The sequence below is a fragment of the Euleptes europaea genome, chromosome 6 (genome assembly GCF_029931775.1).
Source record: "Euleptes europaea isolate rEulEur1 chromosome 6, rEulEur1.hap1, whole genome shotgun sequence".
NCBI classification, from domain to species: Eukaryota; Metazoa; Chordata; class Lepidosauria; order Squamata; family Sphaerodactylidae; genus Euleptes; species Euleptes europaea.
The window spans coordinates 88,274,839-88,292,929 of NC_079317.1; the positions used below are offsets into that span (position 1 = coordinate 88,274,839).

Here is an 18,091-nt window from a genome sequence, read left to right on the forward strand (position 1 = left end):
ATATTATTAGCATTAATCCCCAAGCCAAGAGACAGCGGGTAGAATTTCTCCTAAGGAGGCTTCTCTGACATGGTGAGCTTCTTCAGGACATACCAATGTGTTTACTCGCTGGCTTGAGCGACTCCGATCGTATTACACTGAATCTGGATTCTTTGCATTGGTAACCCATGAAGGATAAGTAATAGTGGGTTTGCCCTGCTGCTGGCCCTCAAAGAAATGCTGTCTTTACTGAAGCAAATGTAGAAATGCTCGCTGAGTTTAGTGGAGCTAAAATTCCCATCTAGTCTACATATTAATGCAAATCAATCAGTTCATCCTGTGTTTCAAAGCTTCTCCCACTGCCCTGTATGCTCAGTCACCAGCTCTTGCTTCTCTAGATTTGCCTCCACCGGTTTGGTCTTCGTTTTGAAGATGACTTTTCCGGGGTTTTGAATTGAGAGATGCAATGCCCAGTGTGCAAATGAAGACAGAAGCTCACAGGATGCTTAGCTAACTTGTTAGCTCTAGTGTGAGGCTACTGCTGGTAATATAATTGGAATCCAATCCCTCTTCTAGTACATCTGCAGCCCCTTACTGTTGTGCACAGATATCTTCGCTTTCTGTGACCAGTTGTAACTAGGTCAGCTCTGCAAATCCCCATAATAGCATCCTTTGGGTTGCAGGAACCATTATAGCAACCTCCGATTTCTTGTGCTAAGCACAGAATAAAGCTTTTACTTCTTCTACGCACTGTTTGCCATACTGCAGTTAATGCAGATTCAGTGAGTCTGTTCAAGGCCTTCAGCAATATAGTGCTGTTGTGCATGAACATCTCTGCACAAGAAGAACAAATCAGCCAAGGGCTTTTCTACATGCTTTCCCCCCACGTTGGCTCTGGCCCCATACTGCTTTGGTTTATTCCCTGATTTCCGTATGCATTTTTCAGCCTTTAATTTGCACGTTGTTCTCCTCCATTCCCCCCCCATCTCTTTTAAGACCACTTTTACTCCGATGTTATTCCGATTTCCACATGCATTTTTCTGCCTTTAATTTCACGTTGTTTCCCCCCACCCCCGTCCCCCCATCTCTTTTAAGACCACTTTTACTCCAATGTCATTCCCTGATTTCCACATGCATTTTTCTGCCTTTAATTTCACATTGTTCCCCCCTTCCCCCCCCCAGCTCTTTTAAGACCACTTTTACTCCAATGTTTTTCTGGAAGCCAGTTTTGAGTAGGCTTCTTCCTAGTGCATGTTTCTATCAGTTTTCTTTGTCCCACCAACCTTCAGCCCACTTTTCAATGATTGGACTATCGTCATCATTAAACCACTCCCTCTCCCCACCAGCCGACTGATTTCATTTTTTTAAATGGCCCTAAAATAGTGATGTAATGCTGCAGTGTTATAGTTCAAGCAGGTTCTCTGAATTACCAGCTTTCATTTTTTTTAAATAAAAAGTAAGTCTCTAGCCTAGGAAGGGACTAGACCTATGATTATTTTTAAATTAAAGCTGGGAACTCAGAGAATCTGCTGAAACTATCATTGTAACACTGCGGCATGTTTGCTATTTTAGGGCTGTTCTTAAAAAAAAAAAAAACTAAAGGGGGGGGGACTTCCCTGACGCCACCATTAACTACATTGATGATGACAGCACCTTCCCTTGAAGATCCTCATTATTTAAGCCATTGGCTGTTACCGCACTAGGTATTCCCAGCAATGTATTAAGAGTTTGAAACTGTTATAAAAAATACTGTTCGCACTTTGTTTGGCCCCTTTAGCTGTGAAGACGTCTTCCAACCATTTTTTAACCGTGGCATCCAAAAACCCTTTTAAAGCAATGTTTTTTATAACATTTCCAAACTCTTGATACATCGCTGGGAAAACAAAGTGCGGTAACAGCCACAGTGGAAGAAGATAAACTGACTCCACAACTGTAAAAATGCACAGAGGGGCAGATATGCGGAACCACCCTGCCCAAACCGATTCCCAAAGCTTGTGGATTGACTCCAAGAAAAGTAGGCGTAACTCCATTGTGCAGAAAAGGACAAAGATGAAGGCTGAGCCTGGATTCAGTTTACCAGTGTCAAAGCTGACATAGCAGGTCATCAGGCAGGCTAGTTCTTGTATGGACAGTCTTTTTATGCTGTTTTTTTTTTCATTATTCCAGACAGCAAACTTTGCAGTTTAAGGTACGATCTAGAAGTGAGAGATGGATGCAGGTATTCTTTTTAATCCCTCTCCTCTTGTCCTCGGTGCAGTCATTTGAGGGGCTGCTACTTCTTTCTGGCATGGCTTTTTTCACCTTTTAGAGCAGCACGGCAGGCTGAGTGCCAAGCAGTGCCGAATTTCAAGGGCAGTGCAGTCAAGAGGCATGCAGCTAGAAGGGGGACGAATGGAATTCAGCTGGCAAAGCCAATCTGGCTCCCTGGCACCCAGGACCTCCGCCCCTTCCCCCAAAGGGTGGCAGCCATATTTCCATATGAAATTAATTTATTATGGTATGTAATTTTACTACTTGGCACCTGAAGCCGTTTTTCAGAGGCTATTGGTTGTTGTTGTTTTTTCACTAAGTGGCCATATATATTTGCTTTCCAGTTAACAGATATAATAGATCACTGAATATCACTCAAAGTACATTTACAGCTTGAGTGTAGAGAGCCATTCTTTTAAAGGCTTTATCTATGTGACACAATTCTAATTTTAGGATGCAATCCAAACTGTCAGTATTAAAACTGCATGCCATTTACTAAACACTCCAACACTCGACTACCTCTTCAACAGGCAAGGTTTACAGCATTTTGCACATTGGCATCTTTGAAACTGTTTCCATCCTACTTCCAACGATACTTATCATTTCTGTATTGTCCTTCTTCCAGGGAGCTAAAGGAAGCATACATGATTTGCTCCTCCTCCATGCTACCCTCACAACAACTGGCTCTCCCAATTTCACCCACATATGACTGAGTGAGAATTTGAATCCAGGCTTTTTCGGTCCTAGTTAGGTATCATAATCAATACACTATATTTGTTTTCATTTAAAAGTCTTGCCTGAAACAGGTAGGAAGCCTGGCTTAACAGGTGTAAACCAGGGTTGAATGACAGTAAACAGAAGGAGGAATTATACGTTCAAACGCAAAGCACTATATGATGGATAAGGGTGGATCCGCACAACCCATTTCACAAGAGGAGCTATGTCACATGATAAACTTGCTCTGTGAGAATCTGAGACGGGCTGGGATGGAGACAGTTTGGTGTACCGGTTCAAGCACTGAACTAGGATCTGGGAGACCCAGGTTCAAATCCCCACTCTGCCATCGAAGCTTGCTGGGTGACCTTGGAGCCAGTCCGCCTTTATGAGCAGCCTCGGAAAAAAATGCTGCAGCAACAATGAGAAGTAACCTGGAAGGCTTTGGGGGATTTCTCAATATACAGTTTTTGTTTCCTCTCTTTTGTTTAATCATAGATGGAACTTTCAGAAGCTCCATTTACCTCCAGAAGTCAGCTTCTCCCTCACTGCCACATATTATTTAATGCCAGCTCTTATTTATGCTCAGTTTTTAAAAATCACTTTAATATCTGGGTAAAATGTTATTTTGAGACAGACAAGACATGATAAGGGAGACTGGTGATCACGATCACCCACAGCTTAAAAAAACCCAGTTTACTAATTTGACTGAAGAAACAGTGCTGGGGGTAAAGGAGGGGGGGAGCGTAGGCCTTTCCTTTCGTACCATTTCCCTAATCTAAATCACCCTCTCCACTACCTCCAGGAGGGAACAAGGGACAGGCCCAGCATGTGTAGCTGTCATTTCCCCCAAACAAAACTAATAAGCTAGGGAGGAAAGTTGGAGATCAGTAGGGTTGCCAACTGCCAGATACTAGCTGGAGATCTGCTATTACAACTCCAGCTGATAGAGATCAGTTCGCCTGGAGAAAATGGCCACTTTGGCAAATGAACTCTATGGCAGTGAAGTCCCTCCCCTCCCCAAACCCCTCCCTTCTCAGGCTCCGCCCCCAAAACCTCCCGCTGGTGACGAAGAGGGACCTGGCAACCCTAGAGATTAGAGAAATGGCAAAGGAAGAAAGAGGTGGCACCACGCTTGACCCTTAAACTACTACGTGGAGCAGAAACATGTTTAAACAAGCCCTTAACATGCAGAGTGCATGTGAATCCACATTCAATCCGTGTTCCAGCTCAAGAGACAACTGTCTGAACTGGTTTTTAGAGTTTCACTCAATTGGCCTGGCAACTCCCATATTGAAAACACACAGGCCAATCCACACACAAGCCACTCTGGAGCACTTGGATTGAAGTCTCTCCCCCTCCCCACAAAATGAGCTAAATCAATGCTCTGCCTGTAGTGATTTTTGAATGGTTGGCTAGTGATTCAAGCTGCATCCCAATGTGCATACGCCTTTCAGATGCTAAATAATGTACCTTAGAAGACAAAAGGAATAACAAGCCCATGTGCCAGTATTACAATAACATAATGATAAGCCAAAAAAGAATGGCAGGTTCATATAAGAGACTTCTGGAGCACTTACATTGCTGGAAATTGCAAAGCTGTAGCAAATTGGGCCCTATTCAGGATGGCCCAGGATAGCTGGGTTGGCTGTGATTAGTACTTGGATGGGAGACCCCCAAAGAAGCCTAGGGTTGCTGTGCAGAGGCAGCCAATGGCAAAACCACCTCTGATTCTTGCCTTGAAAATCTTATGGGGTCATATAAGTTGGCTGTGATTTGGTGGTACTTTCCACCACCAGCAAATTGTAAGGATGAGATATAAAAATCTGCCTTAACTGTGCTAAACAATATCATCTTAGAAAGTTACATTTTAGCAAAAAATGTATTTTGTAATAAATGCAGCTTTTTGTTTTTTTAGGTACCAGTATATAAAATTTTTCATTTTTGTTCTTTTTCTTAGTGCCATACCAAAGGCTGTTTCCATATTATGTATAATATTGTGCAGAGGATGCAAGAAGCATTACCATTTTTTAAAAAGGACAATCAGCACAGGCATTCTACTTGCTTGAGCAACAAGTCTTTCAAAATGTGCAGAGGCATTAATATACCAGCTTATTTAACATGCATTGGGGTTTTAACTTTGGAATTACAATTCACATACATATATTAGTTGAGTTGATAAATAAGGCAGCATCCCAAGTACTTTGTGAACTAAGAAGTAGGGGAGGGGCTGTGGCTCAGTGGTAGAGCATCTGCTTGGCATGCAGAAGATCCCAGGTTCAATATCCGGCATCTCCAGTTAAAGGGACTAGGCAAGTAGGGGATGTGAAAGACCCCTGCCTGAGACCCTGGAGAGCTGCTGCTGGTCTGAGTAGACAATACTGACTTTGATGAACCAAAGGTCTGATTTAGTATAAGGCAGCTTCATGTGTTCAAATACCTGAGCCACAACTGTATAGCCAATATTATACAAAGGGTTTTTTAAAATCTGAATTTCAGTTGATTTTATTTCATTTTATCAGTGGGATTCAATTAGTTCAGAATGTTCAGATCTAATGTGGTGATTTAGGTTGTCAAAAGCCTGTTAAAGGATTGTAGTAGATCCAACACTGGGGTTCCAGGGGATTTCTCCATTATTAGCAGCCCCTGAACTGTCCCTCAAAATGTACCAACAGTTTGCACCTGGCCAAAGGCACCCCTCTCTCGTCATAGTATTCACTGTATTGCGTATTAAAGTCAAGAAAGTTACTGAAAGTTAACAGTGTCACGCGAGTGCGCAGTTTATCATCGCTAGGCAAACTGTCCCCAACACATTTTTCAGCCCTGCTGTTGCTACAGACTTGCAGCTATTGTTTGAGTCTAAAAGCGATGGAAAATATAAAAGAATTTTTTTAAATGCAACACTTCCGCTGTTTTCAAATGACCCCCCCCCCCAGCGCTTTTAGGCAGCTGGAAGGATCAAATTTTAAAAGGTTGTTGGTCTGTTTGTCCATCAGTAGTTATTAAATTAACTACTCTAATCTTGCATTTAAATTATTAAAAAGCAATGCAAAAATTAAGTTTTTCACCAACTCTAGTGCAGGCACTATTACAAATGTTTCTTGTAATTACCTAATATTTTTGGAACCCCTTTTCCTACTTACTATAGCAAGCATAAATTGAATACACAAATGAATTGAGCTTAATTACAACACAATTCATGGATGCAATAAAACTACAGATCTTGTGCTTACAAAAGATCCCATTCAAATTATCTATGCATTAAATTAATATGAACATTTATTTCTTTAAGACATAAAATATTTTATCTGTAACCTTTGGAACAGCCATCTGCCTTTTATCACAAATAATAACAGCCAATGTTCTTGTTATAAAGTTCATGGAACCAAACTCTCTTGCTGTACTGGGACTGAGGTATGTTTTTATATAGCAGTTATAAACATTAGATCAAGCAAGAGCATAAATAACATAGCCCCATACATAGAAAAAATTCACATGAAAAGGCATTTCCCCCCAGTTTTGTTTATCCATCCCAAATGATTGTGCAAATAAATAAGGAAGTCAGAATGCTTATGTATGGCCACTTTTCATTAGATGTTGTGTACCAAAACATGTTACATACCTTGTGAACTAACCTGAATAACAAATAGAGGACATATCAGTGTATTATTTATTGCATTAGTCAGACTCAACAGCTGCGTCTATGTGGTGTCAGGAAGGCTCACCAGCTATACTAAATTTGGGCTTTAACCTAATAGACCTTTTCCTTGTGGTGCTTCTAGGTGACAAGGGGATGGTGTCCATGATGCTCCTGTCTTCCTCCAGTTGCTTGGCAGTGCAGTTAGGAGTGGGAACCTTCACAGTCTTGCCAAATTTAGAGTAATCTACTGAGTACTGCCCATCCTCTTCCGCCACAATAGGCACAAACCTTTGGCCCCAGAGGATCTCATCAGCCAGGTACGACGTCCTGGCTTGGGTGGTGATGCCAGTGGTTTCCACCACCCCTTCGAGGATGACGATGACTTCCAGATCCTCGTGCTGATGAAGGTTGGCTGGAGAGACTTCATACAGAGGACTGTTCTTGTCTATCACGTGGTAGATGATGAGTGGCGAGACCAGGAAGATATTGTTGCCCCCTACCGGGTTTTCCATTTGGATATCGATCTGGTTGAGGGGCACGACCTCCCCTTCCAGGCTGCTGGTCTTCTTCACCACTTGCATGTGTATGGTGGCGCTGATGATCATGCTCTTGCGCAAATCCCCGACGCGCAACATGAAACAGAGCTTGCCCTCCCGGAGGGCGATCACCGCATGCTTGCTGAAGATGAGGGTCTCGGCGCGCCGGTGAGCCTGCGCGGTCTTCATGAAGATGCAACCCAGCATGATGGAGTTGAGCACCAGCCCGACGATGTTCTGCACAATGAGGACGAAGATGGCGGCGGGGCACTCCTCGGTCATCATGCGCCCTCCAAAGCCGATCGTCACCTGCACCTCAATGGAGAAGAGGAAAGCCGAAGTGAAAGAGTGCATCTCGGTGACGCAGGGCACGAACCCCCCTGCCCCCAGCCCCCCGCCGGGCAGGTGCATCTGGGTGCTCTGGTCCAGGTCCCCGTGGGCGAAGGCGATGAGCCACCAGATCATGGCGAAGAGGAGCCAGCTGCACAGGAAGGACATGGTGAAGATGACCAGGGTGTGGGGCCACTTGAGGTCCACCAGGGTGGTGAAGACGTCCTGCAGGAAGCGGCCCTGCTCGCGGATGTTCTTGTGGGCCACGTTGCACGCGCCGTTCTTGCCCACGAAGCGCGCCTTCCTCTCCCGGGCGCGGTAGCGGGCGTGCTCCGGCACATCCTCGGCCAGGCGGGTCAGCACGTACTCCTCCGGGATGATCCCCTTCCTGGACAGCATGGCCGCCCCCTCCGGCCGCCCGGCCGCTCACCAGCGCCCCATGCCCGCCCGCCGGTCCCCCCCTGGCCCAGCTGGCCCAGCTGCGCACGCCAATCACACGCCCCGCCGGCTCTGGGCAGGAGCTGCGGCCCAGGCTTTCCTCCGGCTGCAACCCGCCGGGCTCGGCCGGGCAGGAGCGCAGGGAGCCGGGCGCAGACCGAGGCTCGGCTCGCCTCCCCGGGGAAGCGGCGGGGCGAGACGCGTCCGCACGGCCGGCCGCTGGCGAGACTGCCGCGCTCCCCCGGAGCAGCAGCGGCGCCGCGCGGGTTGGGGCGGCAGGGGGCGCTGCCGCGCAAGGGGATCCCCGCACAGGTGACGTCGGGGCCGCGAGGCTGGGACGACGGGCCGGGGAGGGGGCGTGCTGGCCGCCTCGCCCCTCCCCAATAGGCTTGGCACAAGAAGGCAGGGCCATCTTTTCGCATGGCCACGCTGGGCAGTGGCCCGGCCCCCCCCCTCCCCACGAGGCTTGGGTTTTGCTGCTCTCTGGACGCACGCTTTCCCCATCCAAAGTCTTAAAACTCAAAAATAAGCCCTCCTCGAGGCCATTTATGCACGGGAGGTTTGTTTGTTTGTTTGTTTTCAATTTATTTTTTTTATTGCTTTTATAATTAAACCAAACCCCCCCCCCCAAAATCATAATCCAATACCAAAAAAAAAAAGGACTTAAAATATACAAAGACACATACAGAGCACTATGACACCCATTGCTAATACATTGTGTACTATCTTTTGAAAAAGTCAAAAAGGGCAAGAGTCCAGTAGCCCCTTAAAGACTAACAAAAATATTTTCTGGCAGGGGATGAGCTTTCGTGAGCCACAGCTCACTTCTTCAGATACAGCTAGAATGTGAATCCATCGGTCTTTTAAGTAGAGGAACAGTATGTAAATGTGAATAGCAGGCGTGATGGGATTAGGTCTGTGATGTCCAGGGGAGAGATGGGTGTGGAGAAATCAGTATTGGTAATGGGCCATGGATGCAAGGTCTTTATTCAGCCCAGGTCGATGCATTGACTTTAGTTTGAATATCAACTGTATTTGATTTGATTTGATCTAGAACCCACTGATTTGTTTTTTTGGCCGTCCACGGAATCTGTAACACCCTCCTCCAGCACCACGTTTCAAAGGAGTCTACTTTCTTCCTGTCAGCTTTCTTCATTGTCCAGTTTTCACACCCATACATAGTAATAGGGAATACGATGGCATGAATTACTACTCTCTAAATGCACATTTTCCCCATCCGAATTCTCAAAAATAAGCCCCGACACCAAGTTTTGAGAATTCAGATGGGGAAAATGTGCATCTAGAGAGCGGCAAACCTAAGGCAAAACCTCCCATGCATAAATGGCCTTAAAGTCTGCGTAACATCGCACAGTTGGAGGGGCAGAGGCTGAAACGTGAGGGTGGTGGTGAATATTCTGCTTTGCTGTCTGGATGGCGCCAAAACACGAAGGAAAGGGCACCTATTAAAAAACTGGGTGCCTATTAAGAAGCTTGTGGCACCATAAACACAGGCTGTGGCAATAAATCTATCCGATCAGATGCGTGAAGGGTGTTGGCAAGCATATGGGTAGAGGGGGAAATGTAAACAGCGGGGTCAAAAGGCTGCCTGAGAAACGCAGGTGGTACAGCCTGTCTGGTATTTGTATGTGAAGCTCAAGTGCATACAAGGCGAGAACAGTGATAATTCAGAGCAGGAACAGGTGATAACAGAACCTTTCTACATTGTTGTGTTAATTTAACACCTGTAATATGAGAACAAAAATCCCACGAGTCTCGATTAAAAGTAAAGATGCTTGGTGTGTGTGCATGTGCACTAAATCATTCAGATGCTATTTCCCGAGGTTAACAAATGTTGCAATTACACAAATCCCTGGTTTTTGGTTTGCCTTTTAATATAATTGTTGGGGTGCCTTTCTGCTAAGAAATCCTACACCAGGGCAATGAGTGTCTCTGGCCCACCTAATTATTTGGATTTCTTTTTGTGGTGCCCTGTAGGCTGCCAGAATTTTGATGTGTTCTGACTTGACTGTCCAGACCAAGAACTGTTTAAAGATTATCTGTAAGTTATAGAGTAAGCTCCAAGTGCCACCTCTTCTGCAGTATTCTGCCATGACAGTTTCACTTATCTGAGCAAAGACTTCTGTAGGTGCCATCCTGCGAGGGGGTACAATCGGCAACTGCCTGCTCACACTCATTATGGCCATTTACGCACGGGAGGTTTTGCCTTGGATTTGCCATTCTTTAAATGCACATTTTCCCCATCCAGATTCTCAAAAGTCAATAAGCCCCCTTGCCGAGTTTTGAGAATTCGGATGGGGAAAATGTGCATCCAGAGAGAGGCAAATCCATAGCAAAACGTCCCATGCATAAATGGCCTATCTGTGGTGACTCCCACATTATGGAACGACCTGCTGGAGGAGATCAGTCATTTCACGGAAGGTGCAAAACAGAAATGTTCAGGAAGGCCTTTTAAAGACGGGATTGGAACTGTAATCTAATGGAACTCCTCAGAAAGTAACTTCTGTAAGGGAATATGATTGTAGGCTATTGCAAGGCTTTTTATATGTATCACTTTGCTTTTATTGCATTGTCCTCTCCACTTGTAACCCGCTTTCTACATGTCATTCCTTACACACATTTTTGTTTGTTTGCATTCTTTTCCAGTTCTGTAATCCTAGTCCTACTGCATTGTTTATTGGATGTTTTATGCTGACTGATGGAATTAATTTTTTATATTTTGTAATCCATTTTAAGTCTGAGTGAGAAAGCTGGGGTATAAATAAAGTAAATAAATAAGCACAGACATACTCATGAGGGAATTGTCATTAAATCATGATTGCCACTTTGGGGTAAAGAAGCAATTTTCCTCTAGGCCAGATTGGCCAGGGATCCTGGAGGTTTTTTTGCCATCTTCAGGGCATGGAGGAGGGGTCACTGGGTGAGTGGGGTGGGGAGGTAGTATTGAATTTCCTGAATTGTGAAGGGGTGGGACTAGATGACCGTAGAGGTCCCTTCCAACTCTATGTTCCTATGATTCTATTATCTGTAGCACTCTTGTTGTGTTTTTAAAAAAGAAAAAAAAACCCACGGGGCCAGGAGTTCTCCCAGCACTGCAACGTCTTCAGACTTGATCAATTCCCCTGAAGAAAATGACTGTTTTGGAGAGCAGACTCTGTAGCATGACATCACTGCTAAGCTCCCTTCCCTCTCCAAACTCCACCCTCCCCAGCCCTACCTCCAAATCTCCAAGGATTTCTCAAACTGGAGTTGGCAACCCTAGCTAGCAAAGGAGAAATTCAATTTTAGGGATTATTTGGAAAGGGACTGAACATACAGCAACAAGTAAAATACTGTATTGTAGTGTAAAGCAAGTACTATTCATACATCATTGGTGCTGTCATTTTTGGAATGCTGTATACAGGTGTAAACAAAACTGGAGAGACAGGCCATCATGAATTAAGACAACTTTGGTGCATGGAATTACTGAAAAGGAAAGCCTCCAAATTATGAGAGAAGGAGTGGGACATTGGTCACGAGTCTTTGTTCTCATCCACTGCAGGAAAATTAGTACCTATGGAGTGCAAGTTTTCATCAGAAAGTCCTTAGAGCATGGAACAAGAGCACTGGGCAATAGGTCTCACAAACCTGTGCAAGGTTTGTGTGTGTGTGTGTGTGATGGTACTCCATGGTACTGAGTACTGACACCTTTTTTAAAGGTTCCACCCAAAGTCCTGAGGTGGAAACTGGTAGAAATCAGTGCAATCTTATTTATGAATACTGGCACTTTTATATGGCACTGTTGTATTGATGTTCCTAAACAGCTGGTTAAATTAATGGGAATCTTGCAATTGAACTCATTTATCATTTCCTTGGGGATTGTTATGAGAGCTTGAACTATTAATACAAGGACAACTTTAACTGATCAGATAGGGTATCATGGTCACCCGGTTGGCCACTGTGTGAACAGACTGCTGGACTTGATGGGCCTTGGTCTGATCCAGCGGGGCTTTTCTTATGTTCTTATGTTCTTACCTTCAGCAGCACAGTTTCCTAAACATTTCCATTTAATTGTTCAAAGTCCTGATATATGAAGCTGCAATATGGATGGAAATAGTATGTTACATATCTAGAGGCCTACAATACATTTCACAATATTCTTGGATATGGAACTGTTTAGAGTAGCTTTTGCTGATCAGGTATGAACAACTGCTGGATGGGTATGGGGCTTTTATTTTGGATTTGGATTTTGCAGATTTGAGGAATCTTATTTAGATTCTACATAATTTAAGCCTGATTTTATCCCTTTGAATTTTAGAATGACTTCGATTCACAATAGGTTTTGGGGGTGAATCAGACTGAGATGCAGGTACTAACAAGTAAACAAAAATGACTGTCTAGGAATTCTAGTGCTCAACAAACTGAAAAGGCAAAGATAATCTGTTATAATTCAGTGGTAAAACAGATCCAGTTTTCTCAAGAACGGAGAGACAGAGTAATTTATTGGTAAATAATATTTATTTACAGGTAATTTACATGATTAGATAATGGATACTAAAATTGCTCTTTCAAAGATTCAATTTATTTATTTATTTGTCTGCTTGGACAAACGAAGCAAACACACTGCCTTCTTGTTCCAGCAGAATCTCTGGTTTTTCATATTCTAGAATAACTCCTCTCTTCATTACAATAACCATGTCCGCATTAAGGATAGTGTTTACTCGGTGCTGCAAAGCAAATGGACACAATGAAAATTATAAATGTAATTGGCAAAGATAGAAATACTTCTACATAATTCCTATTGGCATCAAAAGACAAATCTGATTATTTCATTCTGCTAAAATATCGTTGCTTATTGGAGTGTAGCCTATCACTTCACCCTGATCCAGTGAGGTACTTGGCACTCCCATTTAAATGTTTTCTACCATGTCTTTCACAAACCCTGATCTCATAAGGCTGATCTCATGAAGCTGTCACTGCTTTTCAGTTCTCTTTGGGTTCAGAACTGCCTGCCCTCACCTCCTCCTGTATTGGCTCGTCTCTGTTGGTAGGTTACAGAAGATGTTCATTAGTTCTGAGAAGGCAAATGTAATTCTGTGGTGCTGGTGGTTATTCCCCCCACCCCAGCAGAAAAGTAGTTGTTTGAAACCTTCACCTACTAAAGTACTTACTGCTTAGCTATTGGCATTTCAGCTTTATTAAACAGACTGATAAAATAAACGCTTGGTAATATAGGCAAAAGGATTTTTGCCTATAAACACATTTGTAATTGATCCTTCTAATTTTTTTAACAAAAGCAGAGATATTTCATCGAGACCTTTAAATTTTTTGTTTTATTCCAGGAGTATTCCAAAACTCAGAGTTTTCTTATTATAATTTTTCATATGTGAAACTGTGCAATGATCTGAAATATTTTATGATACAGTGAAAATGAAAGAAAATCTTTCACTTTAATTGGGCATATTATTTTAAAAGCAAGAGCCAACAAATAAAGAAATCAGGCTAATCAAGACTTGAAATTACATTACAGATACTTAAAATCACTGTAGCAAAATATAGTGTATACTTACTGCAATTGTCACTACAGTACGATCAGCAAATGCAGTCATTACAACCTTCTGAAGAATGTTTTCCTACATAAACAGGTAACAAGCGTTTCTATTAATTCAGTCATGTACATAAAATGGAATTGATTAATACAAAACAGGTAATTACTACTAATAAGGCCACCCAGTTTTGCTCCCTGTAATTTGTTAATAAGGCTTAGCAATGAACTCACAGTTGCCATGTCAATAGAAGCAGTGGCTTCATCCATGATGAAGATACTCGTCTTCCGTACAAATGCCCTGGCTAAGCAGAAGAGCTGCCTTTGTCCTTGGCTGAAATTTTCCCCACCGTCTGTGACAACAGCATCTGGAGTAAACGGAAGTATAATTGGAGAGCCATTAAAATTCACAGATATGTCACTGTTATGCTTTGTTTACACACACACACACACACACACACACACACACACACACACACACACACAGAGACAGAGACAGAGAGAGAGAAAACAGTAATTGTACTCAGCAATTCCTGCCTTTATGCACACACTGCTTCTTATTGCATGGTAGCAGCATCAAGCATTGTAGGTACAGGCAGTAATGGTATCAGGACCCCTGATCCTGCTATGGTTGCCAACCTCCAGGTACTAGCTGGAGATCTCCTGCTTTTACAACTGATCTCCAGCCGAAAGAGATCAGTTCACCTGGAGAAAATGGCTGCTTTGCCAATTGGATTCTATCACATTGAAGTCCCTCCCCTCCCCAACCCCGCCCTCTTCAGGCTTCAACCCCAAAACCTCCTGCCAGTGGTAAAGAGGGACCTGGCAACCCTAGTTCCTGCGCCAGTCGCTTCTGCCTGAACCATCCTCCTCCTTCTTTTTCTCCATTGTGATTCTGCAGTAGACCTAACTCCCCTTTGCTGCTCACTTTCCTTTCTCTTCTGAGTCACACTATGGTACTACAGTGTGGCTTGGCCTGCAGATGGAAAAATCCCTTCAAGGGGATTTACTTGTGATTGAGGGAGAACTACACATTACAATATAAGTAGTTCTGTAATTTTCCCTCCTGTTGTTTAAAATCAGAAAGCACCTGGGAAGCTGTTATTTAAAGGGGAGATTAGCATGGTGGGAAGAGGGCACGCTCTTTTCTAGATGATAAAAAAGAACTTGCTTCCCACAAAACTGCTTTTACTGTTGCTAGGAAAAATTTATGGCTACCAGGAAAGAAATGAGTAGCAGAAGTCGTAACTGCCCTACAATACTATTTCCGTTAAAAAAACACACAACTAGTTAAGGTTAAAAACAGAAGTGTTTTAACACAGCTTCCTCCACAGATAAGGAAATTATTACCCAGTCCCCCAGGTAAAGCTTTCACCACATGCTTCAGTTGGGCTATTTCCAAAGCTTCCCACAGCATGCTGTCTGTGCATTTTTTTTCTGGATCCAAATTAAATCTGCAAATTTAAAACAAAACGACAAATCAGTATCAAGCTCTGCCTCCCAGACACACAAGCTTCTTATCACCTGAAATGGGCAAGAACAGTAATGGCTTCTGTGTCTCGTTATGCTGTTTAAAATATAGTACCCAAAGGACTGGCAATCTGGCCAGATAGCTGGTTAATTTTTTTTAATGAGACTATGCTTGCTGTGCTTGTTTAACATTGACCTACGTGACATAAACATATTTGGAACAAACAAACAATCAAGAAAAAAAATCTACAGCTCAATCCTAAATTACCCTCTTCTAAGCTCATTAACTTCAGCGGGCTTAAAGGTGTGCAGCTCTGTTGGAGACTGCACTGACAGACATTTCATCTTCTGTGTAAACAACTTCTTTATTGATTTAGGAAATGTCTATGCTGCCTCTCCAGGGAACATGCCTAAGGTGGCTTACAGAGTAAAACACGATAAAACAGCAGCATAAAATCACTGAAGGTTTAGAAAACCCAGCATTAAGAACCCACTCAGAGCATAAAACAACACAAAAAGTTAAGCAGATTAAAGTGTGTTTCCTAAAACAGTTCTCAGACGAGACGGAGAATATAAGAATGATGTTAAAAGATCATCCCCATAATTAAAATCCTGGATAAAAAAAAGAAATGTTTGGGCCTGGCACCTAAAAAAACACCAAGTCAGCCTCAAAGGGAAGGCCATTATACAGGTGAGGTGCGTGCCATCACTGAAAACCATTCATGTCCTGTTCAGAAAAAAACATTGGGAGTAACCAGTCACTTCCCCCCCTTACCAAATCATAAAAGAAAATGCCACAGGTTTGGGAAGGAGGGGCACATTTCAAACTGTGAAATTCTCGGTTCTATAAAAAAAGCTCACAAGAAAAAAGCCCACAAGAAAATTGCCCACAGAAAAAAACCCACGGTCATAAATGCACACAAGAAAAAAGCCCACATGGAAAAAAGCCCACACGGAAATAAGCCCACACGGAAAAAAGCCCACATGGGGAAAAGCCCACACAGAAAAATACTCACATTTGAATACTTAATATTATTTATTTGTTTTGTTTTTAAAAAATTACAGCCATAACATAATTTTTACAACCCATAACATAAATTTCACAACTATTAACATTAACAATTACTTAATAAAAAATAACTAGATCAAAAAGAACCGTATTTTATTATTTCCAAATCATGAAAACCACTATTTGTACTGGTATGATATGTATGATATGATTGTACTGGTATGCCACTAATTAACACTGGCTAATGCACAAGCAGGTCGCCCAGAGGTGGAAAAGAAAAGATACGAGGCACTACATGACATGGTTGCCACTTCTGTGCAGGAGTATGAGCAGGTGGAAGATAAACTTACTTACTTAAGGAGATTGGTTAATTTGCAGTAAAGATTTATATCTGAATTATTATTTACTCGATTTATTATTGAATGTTGGTCCCTCATTTTGATCCCAGGAAAAATTAAATCCTGCGCCCCAAACTGAACAATGTATCAAAGCATTAGAAAACTCACCAGACTCCATTTCTTATATAAAAGAGATAACATTCCTTTCTGAATATTTAGGGATTGTGAAATAACGTCACAGCCAGAACCAGCAATGAAATGGGGGGGGGGGCGAGTGGGTACATTTACTGGGCCCAGGGGAGCAGTCTTGGGATGCAAGTTCAAGTTCAGCCAGCTAAACAAATACATTTCAAAGGGAAATTACAGCACGGGCTTTCTGAACTCCAGTTAATTCACAAGTTCAGAACAATGGACCCCCCCAGGACTGAATAGGGACATAGGATTGTTACCTCACTACAGATGCTAATTTTATGCCCCAAGCATTTCCCCTCTGCTCTAATCAAGTTGATTACAATATACATTGCACCTCTGCATCCTTTACAAGAATTCTTTACAACACCCCTCCCACCTTCTGACTAGGATAAAAGGGATCAGATCTGCACTTCTACTCTACTGTGTCTGACGAAGAGAGCTTTGACTTTTGAAAACACCCTGAAACTCTTGTTGGACTCTAAAGTGCTACTGGACTCAAATCTAAATGTTCTACTTCAGACCACCACAGCTATCCTCTGAAACTATGTGTGGAATGTCATTCTGTAATCTGTAGATTCGTTGTGGGAGATTTTTGTTAACATCTTGTACTATGTCCAGAGAAATGCTGTTTGGGACCTGGTCAAGCATGATTTTGCAACAGAAATCTCTATCCAAAGCACAAACTTGATGGTGTAGGCATAAGCATAACTGTCCAAGTTGAATCATACCACTTACCGGATTGTGCCACTGAACAAAATGGGATCTTGGAGAATGATTGACAGTCTGGATCTCAGTGTTTGTAAGGGAAGTTTGGCAATGTCTATGCCATCGATAATAATCCTTCCTGTGTTTTTTAAAAAAAAGAGTGAATGGTGTTTATATTCTCCATCATGAGGCCTAGTTATTTTATATTGCACTGGAGGTGCATGCAGCACATATGATGAGCATGTAGCCATGGGAAGAAACCTCACTCACTTCACACAGGATGCTACTGCATTTACAATAGTGAAATAAGTGTGACAGTTAAGGATGCAACCCTGCCAATGGAAACCCTTCAAATTTCATTTATTTAAATGAGAAAATCAATACAATTTTAAGCTAGCTAATTTTAACTGGATTGCGCTCCAGCCTCACTGTGTATTTTCTAACATTCACAAGGAAGTCCAATTTTCTAACAATTTTCTAACAGGGATAGAAATGTGATTTTTTAAAAAAGGAAGATGCTCCACTGTACACTGAATCTAAATACACTTTTGTGTATATATACAGATTCTACAACATCGAGCCTCTTATTTTTTTTAAGCATTGTGCCATTTAAAGTAGTTTATGTTTAAAGCAGTTTATGTTTAGAGCAGTTTATGTTGGTTACGTAGCCACTGATACATTTTGCCACTGATACATGCAGAAAGTATCTGCAGCTGTAAACTGCTTTGATACCGAAGTTGCTATAACATGATAGAAAAGACTCATTCTCCTCATGAGTTGACACACCCTAATGCATACACATTCCTTTCCTTTCCTTTTATCCCTTAGAAGCTCCTTGATCAATTGATCTTGAGCAGTATATATCTAGTGTTGGAGGGATATAAGGACTGAAACAAATCTTGCCACTGACAATGTAGCCTTGGGGTCCCTATCGCTTAGTAAAAAAGG

The 18,091-nt window shown here is 42.6% G+C and overlaps 2 protein-coding genes across 3 annotated transcripts in view; both read right to left on the minus strand.

Annotated features, from left to right (window-relative positions):
• Positions 1 to 6,648: 6,648 nt before the first annotated feature.
• On the minus strand, positions 6,649 to 7,848 carry KCNJ11 (potassium inwardly rectifying channel subfamily J member 11). Its single transcript, XM_056851007.1, has one exon. The coding sequence runs from the start codon at positions 7,846 to 7,848 to the stop codon at positions 6,655 to 6,657; it is 1,194 nt and encodes a 397-aa protein (XP_056706985.1). The 3' UTR covers positions 6,649 to 6,654.
• Positions 7,849 to 12,470: 4,622 nt separating this feature from the next.
• The window catches only part of ABCC8 (ATP binding cassette subfamily C member 8), an 81,596-nt gene continuing 75,975 nt past the window's right edge, over positions 12,471 to 18,091 (minus strand). For both annotated transcript variants that reach the window (XM_056851341.1, XM_056851340.1), the window contains 5 exons: positions 17,174 to 17,282; positions 14,780 to 14,883; positions 13,664 to 13,797; positions 13,455 to 13,517; positions 12,471 to 12,611 (listed from right to left, as the gene is read on the minus strand). In XM_056851341.1, coding sequence (XP_056707319.1) covers positions 12,474 to 12,611; positions 13,455 to 13,517; positions 13,664 to 13,797; positions 14,780 to 14,883; positions 17,174 to 17,282 — 548 coding nt within the window. In that variant the 3' untranslated portion in view covers positions 12,471 to 12,473. The remainder of the gene's footprint in view (positions 12,612 to 13,454; positions 13,518 to 13,663; positions 13,798 to 14,779; positions 14,884 to 17,173; positions 17,283 to 18,091) is intronic.

Excerpts from the sequence above, each read along its gene's own strand:
- KCNJ11 (XM_056851007.1), bottom strand. The coding sequence starts at position 7,848 with ATGCTGTCCAGGAAGGGGATCATCCCGGAGGAGTACGTGCTGACCCGC.